The 13,802-nt window shown below is 37.0% G+C and overlaps 1 protein-coding gene across 1 annotated transcript in view; it reads left to right on the top strand.

The window, feature by feature from the left end:
• The window catches only part of LOC107191193 (regulating synaptic membrane exocytosis protein 1), a 169,961-nt gene that overhangs the window by 148,733 nt on the left and 7,426 nt on the right, over positions 1 to 13,802 (top strand). The window contains exons 18-19 of the mRNA XM_015580171.1: positions 1,180 to 1,377; positions 13,072 to 13,159. Of these exons, the coding sequence (XP_015435657.1) occupies positions 1,180 to 1,377; positions 13,072 to 13,159 (286 nt within the window). The remainder of the gene's footprint in view (positions 1 to 1,179; positions 1,378 to 13,071; positions 13,160 to 13,802) is intronic.

The following is a 13,802-nucleotide window of genomic DNA, read 5'->3' as shown; positions in this document are numbered from 1 at the left end:
GCGAGAATAACCAATATAATTGCTCGACCGGTGGAGCTGACGAATCGTGAGGTGAATGTTGTCGAATGAATGTTTTCGAATGAATGTTCAAGTACGAGTGTATATTTTCGAATGCGAATGTATGTTCGAGTGCGAATGCATGTTCGAGTGCGAATGTATGTTCGAGTACGAGTGTATGTTTTCGAATGCCTGTTGAGTTTCGTGTGACTGTTGTCGAATGAATGTTCGAGTACGAAATAAAGTTCGAGTACGAGTATGTATATGTTTTCGAATGAATTGAGTCCGTGTGACTCTTGTCAATACGAGTGTTTGCAAATGACTGTATACGAATACTTGACTCCGCGTGACTCTTGTCGAAACGAGTACGTGTTTTCGAATGACTGTTGTCGAATGAATGTTCGAGTACGAGTTAATGTTCTGAGTACGAGTATATGTTTTCAAATTAATTGAGTCCGTGTGACTCTTGTCGATACGAGTGTTTGCGAATGACTGTATACGAATATTTGAGTCCGCGTGACTCTTGTCGAAACGAATACGTGTTTTCGAATGACTGTTGTCGAATGAATGTTCGAGTGCGAATGTATGTTTTCGAATGCCTGTCGAGTTTCGTGTGATGTCGCGCTTCCTCCAAGTTCGCTGAAGGCGTTACCAAAATTCGCTTGCTTATTGGTTATGCCCTGAAGGGGAAGGCCAATTCCTGGGTTTTCCAAAAGACGTGGAGGTGGAAAACCTCTCCTTCAGGACGAAGCGGGCGCCAGAAAAATATCGTGCAAGTGGTCACGGTGCGACTCGACCGCGACGAAATTTCGAGTCTCCCAACGGTATGGTTTATGGCAGTATTGTCTGCAAGTCAGCGGGCCCCGGTAAGGCCCGGCGCAGATGGGTCCCAGGTTACCCTGCGCATGTGGCGAACTGCAGACCAAATGTTCGAGTCTTTTGACTATTATTCTCTTTGTGAACGAAGTTAAATTGCAAGGACTCGTTGCGAAAATGTATAAACTGTCCGGACGAAGGAATTAAAATAATCATAAATAATGGTATCGTCTGACTCTATAGCCGTCGTTTCGGTCTACGACGGAACAGTCACCCTGTACAGAAAATAACATGGGAGTTTGCGGACTCTCTGTATAAAAAAAAATTGACATAGAATTAATAAGACGATGACCTTTCGTTCGACAGGCGGAAGCATGGGAGAAACCGACATGCCGACCATAGTGCACTATCATCGTGATCGACGGCGAAGTTCGATCAGCAGGCCAATGAGAGACGCGGAAGAATTTCTAGAAGATTTGCGGATCCACGGTCAACGCATAAAGGCGGCAAAAGGGGAACTCGGCAGGACGATGAGTCTCTCAGGAGACAAAAGACGCGAGAGCCGTGAGTAGATTCTAACGTCGCTTCTTTGGGCTATCATATTTCGAACAAAAGACCATATCCGCTGATCCGTTTCGTCGGTTCGTTCATCCATTCATGCAATTGTTTGCCTGTCTGTCTGTTTGTCTTTCACGCGCTCGTCGACTTTTGTATCCTTTTTCTCGTCACATATATTCTCTCTCACCACCACTGTTTTTTCCGATCGTTGGATCGTCGCTCCGTTCGATCCATCATCGTCCACCAGCCAATCAGCGGATCGAATCCTCATCGTCGGCCGATCCCGTGCGTAACGTCCGCATGTCAATAAATGTGTCTGCACGGACGTACATGTATACACGTAGAGGTGAATTGAATGGAGAAGAAGATATCGAAATTAATCGATCGTGAGTTTAAGTAACGGGTTTAATGATCGCACTAGGCACACCAAGAGCAATGATTTCGTACTGGCAAGGGAAGGAACCAAACTGTCCGACTTCGATTTTAACTGCGTTTTGTTCGACGACAGTATACAGGTTCCTAATGCTGCTTAATAATTTTAAAGATATAAACATTTGAAATTATGTAGCTTTAAGATATATTGTGAACATAAGTCAAACTTATCGAACAATAAACGTTGTTTGTCTGGCGAATCGGAGGTCCTGGGATCGATTTCCGTTCATCGAAATATTTTTGTTTTACTTTACCAACTCCATTTCGCTAACTCTGACTTATATTCATAGTACAGTAAAGGCTCCATGAGAGTTTGAAACTCGGGACTGCTTCATAACTATCATTGTGCAGCGGGAATCGTTTCAACACCTCACAAATCTATTTTTTACCCGAAGCCTAAACCTTGACAACGAAAACGGAGGGGCGAGGGGGAGGGCTGTAAATTATGCGCTCGACAGGTTCTACAGGCCCCTTCCCCCTCCCCCCTAGTGATGGGAATGGAGTAGAAACTCATACTGGGAACTTCCGATCCAACTCTCACAGAAGCTTTACTGTATCTATATGTACCTCGATGAATTGTAACTTTAATCTTTAAAATTATCGAGTGTTTACATTTAATATTTTACATGTATCATTAGGAACATATACAGGGTGTAACAAAAATGTTGTCCGACCAGAAAATGGAGCACTCGGGGGGTGAATTGGAACAAGTTTTTCCTTAGCAACAATGTAATCTGAGGCTTCGTTACCGAGATATTAACGAAAAACTCCGACCAATCAGAGCGCGAGTTTGCCAGCTGAGTTCCCGTGCTAGCGGTAGCTACGCGTTGCGATTTGTAGCCAACGCTACCACGGGAACTCGGCTGGCAAACTCGCGCTCTGATTGGTCGGGGTTTTTCGTTAATATCTCGGTAACGAAGCCTCAGATTAGATTCTTGCTAAGGAAAAACTTGTTCCAATTCACCCCTCGAGTGCCCCATTTCCGGGTCGGACAACATTTTTGTTACACCCTGTATACTACATCATACAAAACTCCGTTAAAATCAAAGTCCTTCCCTTGTGAGAAACGTAATATTTGAAAAAGTAACAGCTGTAGCGAATGTAGAAAAATTTGATTATCTTTTTGTTTCTCTATTTATAACACTGTTTTAAATTAATGCACTTCTGTTTTAGCGAATGTGAAAATACACATGTACACTGTATGTGTGTAGGTCCGTACCATTTCTATGCATTTTTTTGTACATTCTTTCACGCACCGTCATTCATAAAGCCTTTCAGAATCTTACTACTCACGTGCATCATGGTGCAATGTCATGCCTTCTTTTTCTCTGTCGATTTTCTCACTTTACGTGTCTCTATTTGTTTCTCCACCTTCCTATTTTCCGTGTGTCTACGTGTGCAATCAAATCTCATCGATCTCGAGCGATTTGACCGAGCGAACGCTTCGAGTATCCTGCGAATTATTTTGCCCCCGTATCAGCCACCCCGCTGTAGAGTTTCGAGACGTTGATTCAGCCGGAAACGGGTTGCCCTGGAAGGGAGGATCGTATTCCTTGATGTTTCGCTGCAAAAAAAAAAAATCGATCGAATTTCGAATAATTCAGAGATACGAGTCAAACTTAATCTACAGATACGATGATTTTATTATGTATCGGTCGTTTCACTATTTATTTTGCTCTAATTCTTCGATGTTTACGATATGTCTTCGGCATTGGAGTATTAAAACCCGACGATCGGACATCTGACGACGTGAATGAATATGTTCATCGGAAATTTAAAAAGAATGGAATTAGATCAAGATTTATCTTTGGTTTGTTCGAGGTTTATTACAGTGACCTTGATTGCATAGAAATTGGATTCTACATTTCAGAACCATATTTTATTGAGCTAACAGTCAGTGTTCTGCTTCTGTTCTTAATTTTATTTCAAATGAGGATTTATAATAAAATATTCTTAAATAGTTACCAGCTGGTTGACGGTATTTTTCTCCTTATATCTTAAGTGACCAGTTATTATTACTGGTTCCATTTTGAATTAAAACAAGTTTCATAGAAAGGTGTCAGTAGTCAGTCAGATAATCTGTCACGAATAAATATATTGATAAGATATGGCAAAAATTTCATAACAGACATAACATTTTTCACCTAGTGGTAGCATATTCGCTTTTAACGTTAGGTTCGGATCTTAATTAAGAATTATTTGTTTTTTTAATATAGTACTACCCATGACTAAGAGTGTTTGATAAAATTTACTAAATGTCTGTTATTGTTACATTTGTTGAATATAAAAGTTGTTTAATTAATAGTAAAAGAAATATTCATATATAAGCAAAATATGACTATGAAAGTAAATATCTTTGTTTTGTTACAAAATACGAAATCAGAAAATAACATATTGACTGGAGGAAAATATTTAATCATCTCTGAGCGTTGAAAAGAGTTTCCAACGTCTTTTGTTCGATTCGTTTATGAATGCTAGAAAATTAAGAATACTTTGTACTATTACTGATACAATTTTGTTTAATTATCATTCTAGTTTGACTAAGAGATGCATTTGTTTCCAGACTTTCGATTTGCTTATTCGTTACATTACAATGTGTCGTTCTATCTGAACTTTTTATAAAGCAAACTGTTCATTTTATACATCTCGGATTGTCCGTATGAGTAACGAACTAAACACTCGAATGCTTAATCCAAAACATCGAATGAATTCCATAGCATTCAGTTCCGCAGAATATATTTTCGCTAATCGTTTATCTCGAACCAAAGATAAATCTTTCACGTGCCTAGTGACAACTCGGGTTCCCCCGAAGCAATCGTCTGTTAGGAGCGAACTCGTCGTTAAGTATGGAGAATATACGATCGAACGAAATCGAACCAGATGCCTCGCGTTCGAACATGGAGAAATCGCATCATCCTGTCTCTGTCTGTCTGTCTGTCTATTCATGAAGACGCTGGGCATTCTCCCAAAAGATCACTCGTTGCAATAAGTATGTGCTCTTTGCTCATCTCTGTGCGATCGCTGTTGCGCCGCTGTTGCCTGTCGCTCAGTACTCGTTTCCGCCTATGCCAGCCTGTGAGACACGAACGACCCCGACATCCAAGACCGTGACCAAAAGTGATTGGCAAACACGATAATCGTACCGAAATACTATACAAAAATATATAAATGGACAAAATAGACAAAATAGACGGAATAGACAAAACCAAAGCGACGGAGACGAGAAGCAATTGCCAAGGAAGATATAAATCTTGGTTTCTCCTCTCCTGCTGTAGCTACTGAACGTACCACGCGCCTAAACCAAACGACACCGTCATCTCCGTCTGTCGTCTTCCCCAAAAGAAAACACAAAATACTAAACCCAGGCCTCTGTTCGCATCGATACACACGCCAATAGTGCCAAAAAGCTATGCCGCTGATCGTTTACTCCACCATTGAGTGTGTATATACGTCTTCTCTCATGACCCGCGCCGCAACGAAGACAGTGTCACCACAAGTGTCTGCTCTTTTGCAATTTGTCTCTCTGTTGATTTCTTTTGTTACTTGATCTCCTTTCTCGGTCGGCACCGTCCGGCAATCTTTCGCACGCTAACGGTCGATCAAAATGCTCGGTTCGCTCGGTCGAAACGCCATTCGGCCCATCGTCACGAACCCCAACCCTATTCAACGACGAATCGTGGGCTCGATCGACCGACCAAACCACCACCACCACCACCATCCATCGATCAACGACAACAGCGTGCGTAGTCCCAACGGTTACTGTGTGGCAGTGCGAGCCTGTATCTCCGAGGACCGGTAACTCGGCCTCCTTCCCACTGCCGCACTTCATACCACCTCGATAAATAACCACAGGACACTGTGGACCACCGTCACGGGCACTCCGGTAAGACAGAGTTTATCTCGCCGTTCCCTCTATCTGCCTATTTTTGCAGACAGTTTATGCATTGCGTATTCGTTTGTTCAATTGTTTTTGCGTACTACAGAGGAAACACTTGAGAGTTGTTACACATAGTGGTGGGTCCGCGGACTAACAGTTCCAAACACTTCCAAACATATTCGGTCCTCTATGAACACGAGGAGTTCAAGACGTTCATCGCGTAGCCTATTTCGGCTGACTTTCCTTTCATACAAATTATATTATTTGTAATTTTAATTACACGACGGTCACAGGTGACCGACGTATTGTGAATAGATAATTCTGTGTCGGTCACCGGTGACCACCACGTCATCTACTGAAGGTTTTGTGTCGATCACCGATGACCGTCGCCACGATGATTAAACAGTCCAAACCGAATTTGATCATGGCGAGGCAACCATACTGAAGTTTCTGTTTTGAACTTTTCAAACAGTTTGTTGAAACGTTTCAAGCTTCAAGCCACACGAATCACAGGATGTGGTGGGGGATATTAGTATAGACAAAGAATTAAGCCCGCAGCACACGGTGCTTGTTTTAACTCATGCAACCATGCAGTGAGTGATGCTGGCAAATAACGTTACTGCAGGCTACCCTGCAAGTTTCGTTGTTGGATTTCGGGATTGCTCCCGTGCTATTTTTCCTCCAAGTTTTCTAGTTGACTCGCATGATTAGCCAATCGCAACACAGCGAGCTGTCACGTAATGTGGACTCGTGGTCTCCCATACTCATGCGCTGTATTACAAGATCATGTATACTAAACGCCAAATAAGAGCATAACTGTTTCGCGCATCTCGAATGAGCAGGAGAGGTCTCTCGAACCCCTGGTTCCCCCACTTTCTTGCTTTCTGTAATAGGGACGATAGAATTTGTCACACACCGGGTTACATAATGAAGTATTTTTCAAGACATGAATACTTATGAATTGGCACGTTTGTACTTCACAGTCACTCGATGTATGATGCTACACGAGGCAGAATAATGCTCAATTCTTTAAGACGTTGGTAACTAAGGTAACCGAGAGGAATATGCGCAAACAAGACCGAAATTCGTCATTTCGCAGTTATGGTTTTTGGTTTTTAGTGTAGTCTATTTTGTTGCTAGGTTAAGTTAACTTTCTCGAGATCGAATTAATTTTTTAATTAAAAAATTAATCCGCCGTATACGGCACTTACTTTTTCCATTTCCTGTATTTAAAAAATAAATACCTGGGATATACATACATATACAGGGCGTAGCACTTAAAACCGGCAACCTGAATAACGTGGCTGCTATTGGTGATAGGAAAAAATGCATCAGGCCAAAATTATTTGTTATCGAGAGGCTGATCCGATGTTACTAGTTTTTTGATAGGTGGAGGCGTCAAGGAGATATGAAGGTCATCTCTGTTTTTTTAAATGGAACGGTATGTTTTTTACTTACATTCTGATAGAGTATTTCAAAACGAATACAATGACCTATTGGAAAGGTCATTCGTGGTCTGGGTTCAGCCATTTGTGATGGAAAATCATTTACTTTGAGGAAGTGATCAAGCATGTTGTGCGCTCGAACCAGCGTGATTTTCGCGGGACACCAAGTCCCATAAGATGTTAGGTCTATTCTTATATCTCGTCTGTGGTTTAAGTTTGAAATGTTTGAAGAGAGTGTTTGGAAAGTGTGGATTCGACCTTCAGTAAGGTTGCCTGGTCAAGACCAATCTCGGTTTGAACTGTTTCAACTCCTCGTCAGAAGTTCAAAACACGTTCAAACGGTTTGAATATCCATCGCTAATTACATCCCTTTCATTGCGCTTGACACTATCAGGAAAAATATGGGACCACGTGATTTTTTTATTTCCTTTTTATTTTAGTGTGTACAGTACATATCATAAGCATGAAAACATACGTATGCTTTTAAACAATTATTTTCTGGTCTTGAATGTTTATGTTTCCTTTCGTCGAACGGAACTTCAAACATGAAATGCAGATGTGATTGTGGGAGAGGAACAAAATGTTAGTTTCATTGTTTTTTAGGGGAAACTAGAAATCAATTTGGACAATGTCCTAGTAGACTTATTAAAATTGTACTGAAAGAACCAATAAAAGTTTTCGTTTTGAGTGTTTCCAAAAATGTGCGAGTAACAGAAACATTGTTTAATGACAATTATTTTTTTAAATAACGTAGTGCCGTATAATGAAACCGTTTACTCGAAACAATTTTTATGTAAAACATTCAGAATGATCATTTTCATCGATCTAAATATTATAAGAATCGTATAAAAAACGTAAGGGAAGCATGCTGACGAGAAATTGAAATAACCGGTGAACTAATACCATAGAGAATGTTAATACTACATTGACAAAACGTATTTCTTTAAACTACACAGTACGTAACTTTATAATTCTATGTAATTTTTGTACTTATGACCAGTACTGCACATGCAGGACCATTAAATTAAGTTGTGGACTGAATATAACAATTTTAATTGATTCATTAATCTCACTAAACAATATGAGTATCGAACAATAAATAACAGCGTATATTATGATGCAAAGCATTACAGTAGTCTGTTTCACGTGAAACCCTGTACATCGAAGGAATATCTTCCAATAGAGTTGTAACTTGTTTATAAAATGTTTTAATAACCCACGTTTCTATGTATTCTGCTTCAACTCTGATCGTTTAAAGAAGGTGGATTATAAATCAAACGGAACAAATTCTTTCAGCTGTCTAGTTAAACTTGAACAAAGACAAAATAGTACACTTTGTTTATAGAAATGTTTAATTCACTGAAGCATATATTACAAAATTTTATTCAGCTAAAAATGTTAATAGAGCTTTTAAGTGAATACAGAAAAAATATAGTATATTTGAGCATGCATTGATTATAGAGAAGAGATTACTCGTGCCCTACATTTGACAGGTAAATGTGAAAGGACATAATCAAAAAAGCATGATATAACAAATAATATAATAAACGTACATCTAATCGTAGTATACCAACGGTATAAGAATTAAATGATAAAATACCAGTTATTAATTTTCTTGCTTCTCAATAATGTGTGTACACATATTTTCGATAGGACTACATAACCTTATTTGTTTTATCATCGATTCTATTATATTTTATTTACTATTACTTGTATTTACGTTCTAACACTTTTGTAACTCTCTTTTATTTAAGTGTTTACATATTTAGCATATTCACTTAGAAAAATAGGAAAACAGATACATATCTTACGTTTCCTAATAAAGATTCTAATACATCGAAAAAGAAATGAAAAAGGAATTATTTGCCTCGATAAGTTGCTCTGTACATACTTACATATCAATAAATGTATACATATTAAAAATTAAAATTACCCCGAACATTATACTCACCCAGAATGTACATAAGTAGAACTGTACACTATATACCACTACCTACCTCTTTACTTGCATCAGTAGTGCTTTTAGTTCAAGTAGTTAGTGAGTGGTGTAGAATTATGTAGTTGTAGATTACACTCAATTCCTAACCACTCGTTGCTATCAGCAATCATGACTCTAGGTAAGGAAAACAATTTTTCGCTGAATACATTTAGAGAATGCAAATTTGCTTCATAGGAATCTACATACAACATTTGTTGAAATATTGTGCATCAATGGTATATATATATAATTTGTAACATTCACATTATTTCGGTCCAGCTAGTTCGAACCACTTGGGTTAGTTTTAGGCAATGCTTTGTAGTTCATCTTTATTTTACTGTATTTTAGGTGGTTTTGTAACAAACATCACTTTCAAGTCGAAATGTTCCAACAATTAAAATTAATAATAATATTATTATTGCACAACGAATCATGTAAATAAGAATTTCAAGAATGCGTAGTTGTTGACCTGTACTACTTACTGTCACCTTAACTTCTGAATAAGATTAATAGTTATAATACAGTTGTATTTTACAGGATGTTTCTTAACATGTGGGACTCATTTCAGTGGTACACAGGAGATACAACACATATGCCCTATTTGACCTTGCTCCCAAATTATAACTATTTTGGTACACAAATAATATTTAAGCTATGTAGTTTCACTGATTCTGCTAAACTTTTTCTATGCAAATTCTTGACTATTCTGTTCTATGAGTTAGTCTAGTTAGTTCCCTTGATAAGAGCATTTGATAATTCATCAGCATTGAAACTAGGAATTGGCAGACGTGCATTCAATGTATGGGCAGCAAGACATCTCTATCTATGACACGACGACTGCAGGCTTGCATTAAGCCCGAACGTAGCCATTTCGAACGCATTCTATAAAGGCAAGGAGTACAAAAACTTTTATAACTCGAGAACAAGGTCCAATAGGAAACATATTTATATGACCTTTTTTCATTGTTTTTGTGTCCCTCATCCGCCGCTAAAGTACGCCCTTCATGTTAAGGACCGCCTTGTATACATATGATTGCCTAATTATTGACTTATACTACTTAATGTAACCTTAACTTGTTAGTTGGACAAAATTGTATGCGACTATATCTTTAACTGATTTTCCATTTCTCTATTGATTCAATCTACAAATTTTTGCGTACAATTACATCGTACTACTTATATTAATTATAGTTTTGGGGGCATTCAGGATCGAAGAGGGATCTAGTTAGAAAACCGGTTGACCTATTTTACGAAAAGTACACTCGAATTGAAATTTACTTACAATTAATATAAAACAATTACAATTATTATACGAAAAATATATTGAATTGGATTATTATTAATTTGAATTTCGTGGAATAAATTCTCTGCTTGTTTACAGTATTAGCATAATATTAGTCACATAAATGTAAACATTTTTTTCGGTTTTTGCCAATAGTTAATTAAATATTAAAAAGAAATAAGTAGAGGGAACTTATACGAAATGATCATTTCATTGATCAACCTTATCACAAATTGACCCATTAATTGCAACGTAGCCATAGTCAGTCTGTAGATTCCATACGTGCTATCGGAATGTGTATTAAACATGCTTCATGATGAATTTCGGGCATGTTTCCAATACATATATCAAACACAATGTACCTCTGATAGAGGTCAAAGTACAAAATTTGGCATTTCATTAATTTCCAGAATGTACATATCTATGTATGCAATTTTTCAAACTCCTATGTAACTTTTAAATTTTCATTAAATGAGATTATATATTTGAACAAATTTCGTTTTTAGATAAAAAATTATTATCAATATTAAACAACTCCAACCGTATCCGTGACTTGAAATAGTTTTCCTCATTTTCTATATATTTGTCAAATTTTTCTGTTAAAGTCGAATTCTCCATCGATGAAATAAAATAGAACCACTATACCTATTTAAATGTGACGGCTAATTACATATACACACACCTGAAATTAAAAAAGAAACTGATTTAAATATATTTCAACAAATATGTAACAATAAATTATCAAATCTCATTTTCAATTGAATTAAAAATCTTTTTGAAATTTTTTCTGTAAGATGAAATTCCGTTGTGCTAGCATTTCTCGGACTGCATTCAGCGACAACAGAAATAAAAGATACAGCAACCTTAATCTAGAACAGAAGATAGAGCATGTTTTAGAGTAAAGAAGTATGGAAGAATGATAACTCTAACTTATTGTACGTATTGTAGTAACCTAATCACTGTACATGTTCGTAGCATTTGTAGTTCGTAGAGTATGTAGACATAGTAGAACCAATAGGTTATACGTCGTATCAGCGATATGTACGTAACGTTAGCAATTTCGTAGGCGTTGAAGAAGTAGCTACAATTGAAGTACCTGCTCCAATTCTTAGCTAGAATTTTATCACACGTAGCTAAGAAAAGCGTAAGTAGGAAGCTTTAGTGTAATTAACTATACCATCCGTTGATTTATCCACGCTAATTGCTTTCCACTCCTTTCCTGGTTGTCTGATGGTAATCGTAGTAAAGATTGTATTATCATAATTAATGTAACCTTTACAGTTAAAGTACCTTTAATAGTATATCTTAGTGGTAACAATACACATATAGTAGTAAATGTAGTTACTTTTTATTGACTTTTTCATGTAGACTGTAAAATACACAGATTCAATATTTTTAAGTATAATTTATTAATTTGACATGTTGGATTACATAGATCATTGTAATAGATTGTTTAGCTAGAACTAATTCAAAATATTTTGTGGTTTATAAATATAGTAATTGTCTACGTCACCATGGAGATTTATAAATTTAAAGAATAAACGAAGAATTTGAAATTGTAGAAAGTACACGTGGATATGTTAAAGATATTTCCGAATTGGCAAACTGTATGGCACTTCGCCTTTTGATTACGATAAGAAATTACAACATGCATTTTCATCAATTCTATATTTAAAGGAAATGTAAAACACAGACTTTACAATTGAAACGAATTCATATTTACAATCTGTATAGATGGTAAGTAGTTGTTGATTAGAAACTGTGAAATATTCTTGCACCATTAGTTGACAAATTCAATGAAGAAGTTACATTCATATTTATTATTTAAAGGAAAAAGAAGAATTTTAGAAAATTTTAGAATTTTTACATGTTGAAAAATTATACAAAATTGTACATAATTATCTAAAATTTATCGTTGACTCCACATCGTACCAATACAAATAGTGTATCCAAAATCATGGTACGATAAAAACGAGATGATTCATCACGCAAAAGTAAGACAAAAGGGTACAAAAAAGTATTTTTATACAAATCTCAATATTCGAGAGAATCAAATTCAAAAAACCTATCTAATAGTTTCGCATTCATGGTTACGATAAATAGAAACTATGACTAACACACATACACGTTAATTGAGTGTCATTCAGTATCACAAATGCCAAACGCACATTCAACATTTGTCAACGTTCAACGTTCAACTTTGTTTTCTTGAAAATGGCTACCTTGTACGATAAAATTCTATTCCACATTCTCGATTCTATTTTATCCAAGGAATTACCTCTTCTTCTTGGTTAACCCACGATTTTGGATACACCCGGTAAAGACAGTGTACAAGAGTACTCCAACACATTATACCAGTTGACAGCTTCGTTGATTGTGACGTAAATTAAGGCTTCGCTCAGAAAAATATATGAGTCTCTCTAGGTAGACAGCAAGATTTAGTAGGTATGAAATGGATTTCGAGCAGCGACGACTCGACAATCTGCGTGACATCGCGCGTTTTCATGTTTAAGAGGAAACGAAAGGGTAGCATAACTCTTTCCGTTTGCGAGATAACAAAGAAACACGGTGATGAACGTGTCGCTTTCGAGCGAGTGGGCGCGGCGCGGTGCACACAGGTTGCCGAGCGGGTAATCGCGAGATGTACGAGTCACAGAAAGAAAAATGCTTTCCTCTAACTCCGCAGGGCGGGGTGAGCGCAAAGACAGCATCATGAATATTCCGGAGAGGTTTTACGATCGCAACAGTGAGTCGGAAGAGGAAGATAAATTGGGGTGAGTAAGACTGTATGTGTTCTTTTTTTTGTCAAATATGATATTCGGTTTGAGTGATGTGCAAGTTATTAGTTTGGAGCTGGCACAGAAACGATGAAAAACACTTTATTATGAAAAACGTTTTAATCCCTTCAGTGTCGAATTTATTCCAAAGGATAGATTAAATGTATCTTTACATATTTGACTCTACTGTGGTTCAAATAAAATTAAAATAATTTATTTTTACTCTTCTCTTTCATTTGTACAAGAAAAGAAATGTGTTTAATTATGCTCATGCAGTTCTTATAGCTACATAAAGTATGATTCGCCTAACAGTGACACCTAATTTACTTGTAAACTGTTTGTTATATGAAAAAATTTTTTAAACAGAAGTTGCAAGGTATCAAGGGGGGCACACAGTGTGTAAATTAGTTGTTTACTATTTTGATTTTTTATCGAGATATGAAGAACATCTTGAGTTTTTTTTATTACAATATGTAAACTTTGACCCTCCAATCGTAGAGAGTGTTGACCGCAGAATAAAAAATTATTAGTGTATATGGATTCAAAGTAGTGTTGTATAAAGCTCGAGTCTTTGAAGCTACAAAGCTTAGCCTTAAAGACTGAGTCTTTAAGGCTACAATCATATGAAGCTCGAGGCTCA

This window comes from Dufourea novaeangliae, unplaced genomic scaffold (genome assembly GCF_001272555.1).
Source record: "Dufourea novaeangliae isolate 0120121106 unplaced genomic scaffold, ASM127255v1 scaffold245, whole genome shotgun sequence".
NCBI lineage: Eukaryota > Metazoa > Arthropoda > Insecta > Hymenoptera > Halictidae > Dufourea > Dufourea novaeangliae.
The sequence above is the reverse complement of the archived record's forward strand: the minus strand, read 5'-3'. Positions and strand labels throughout refer to the sequence as shown.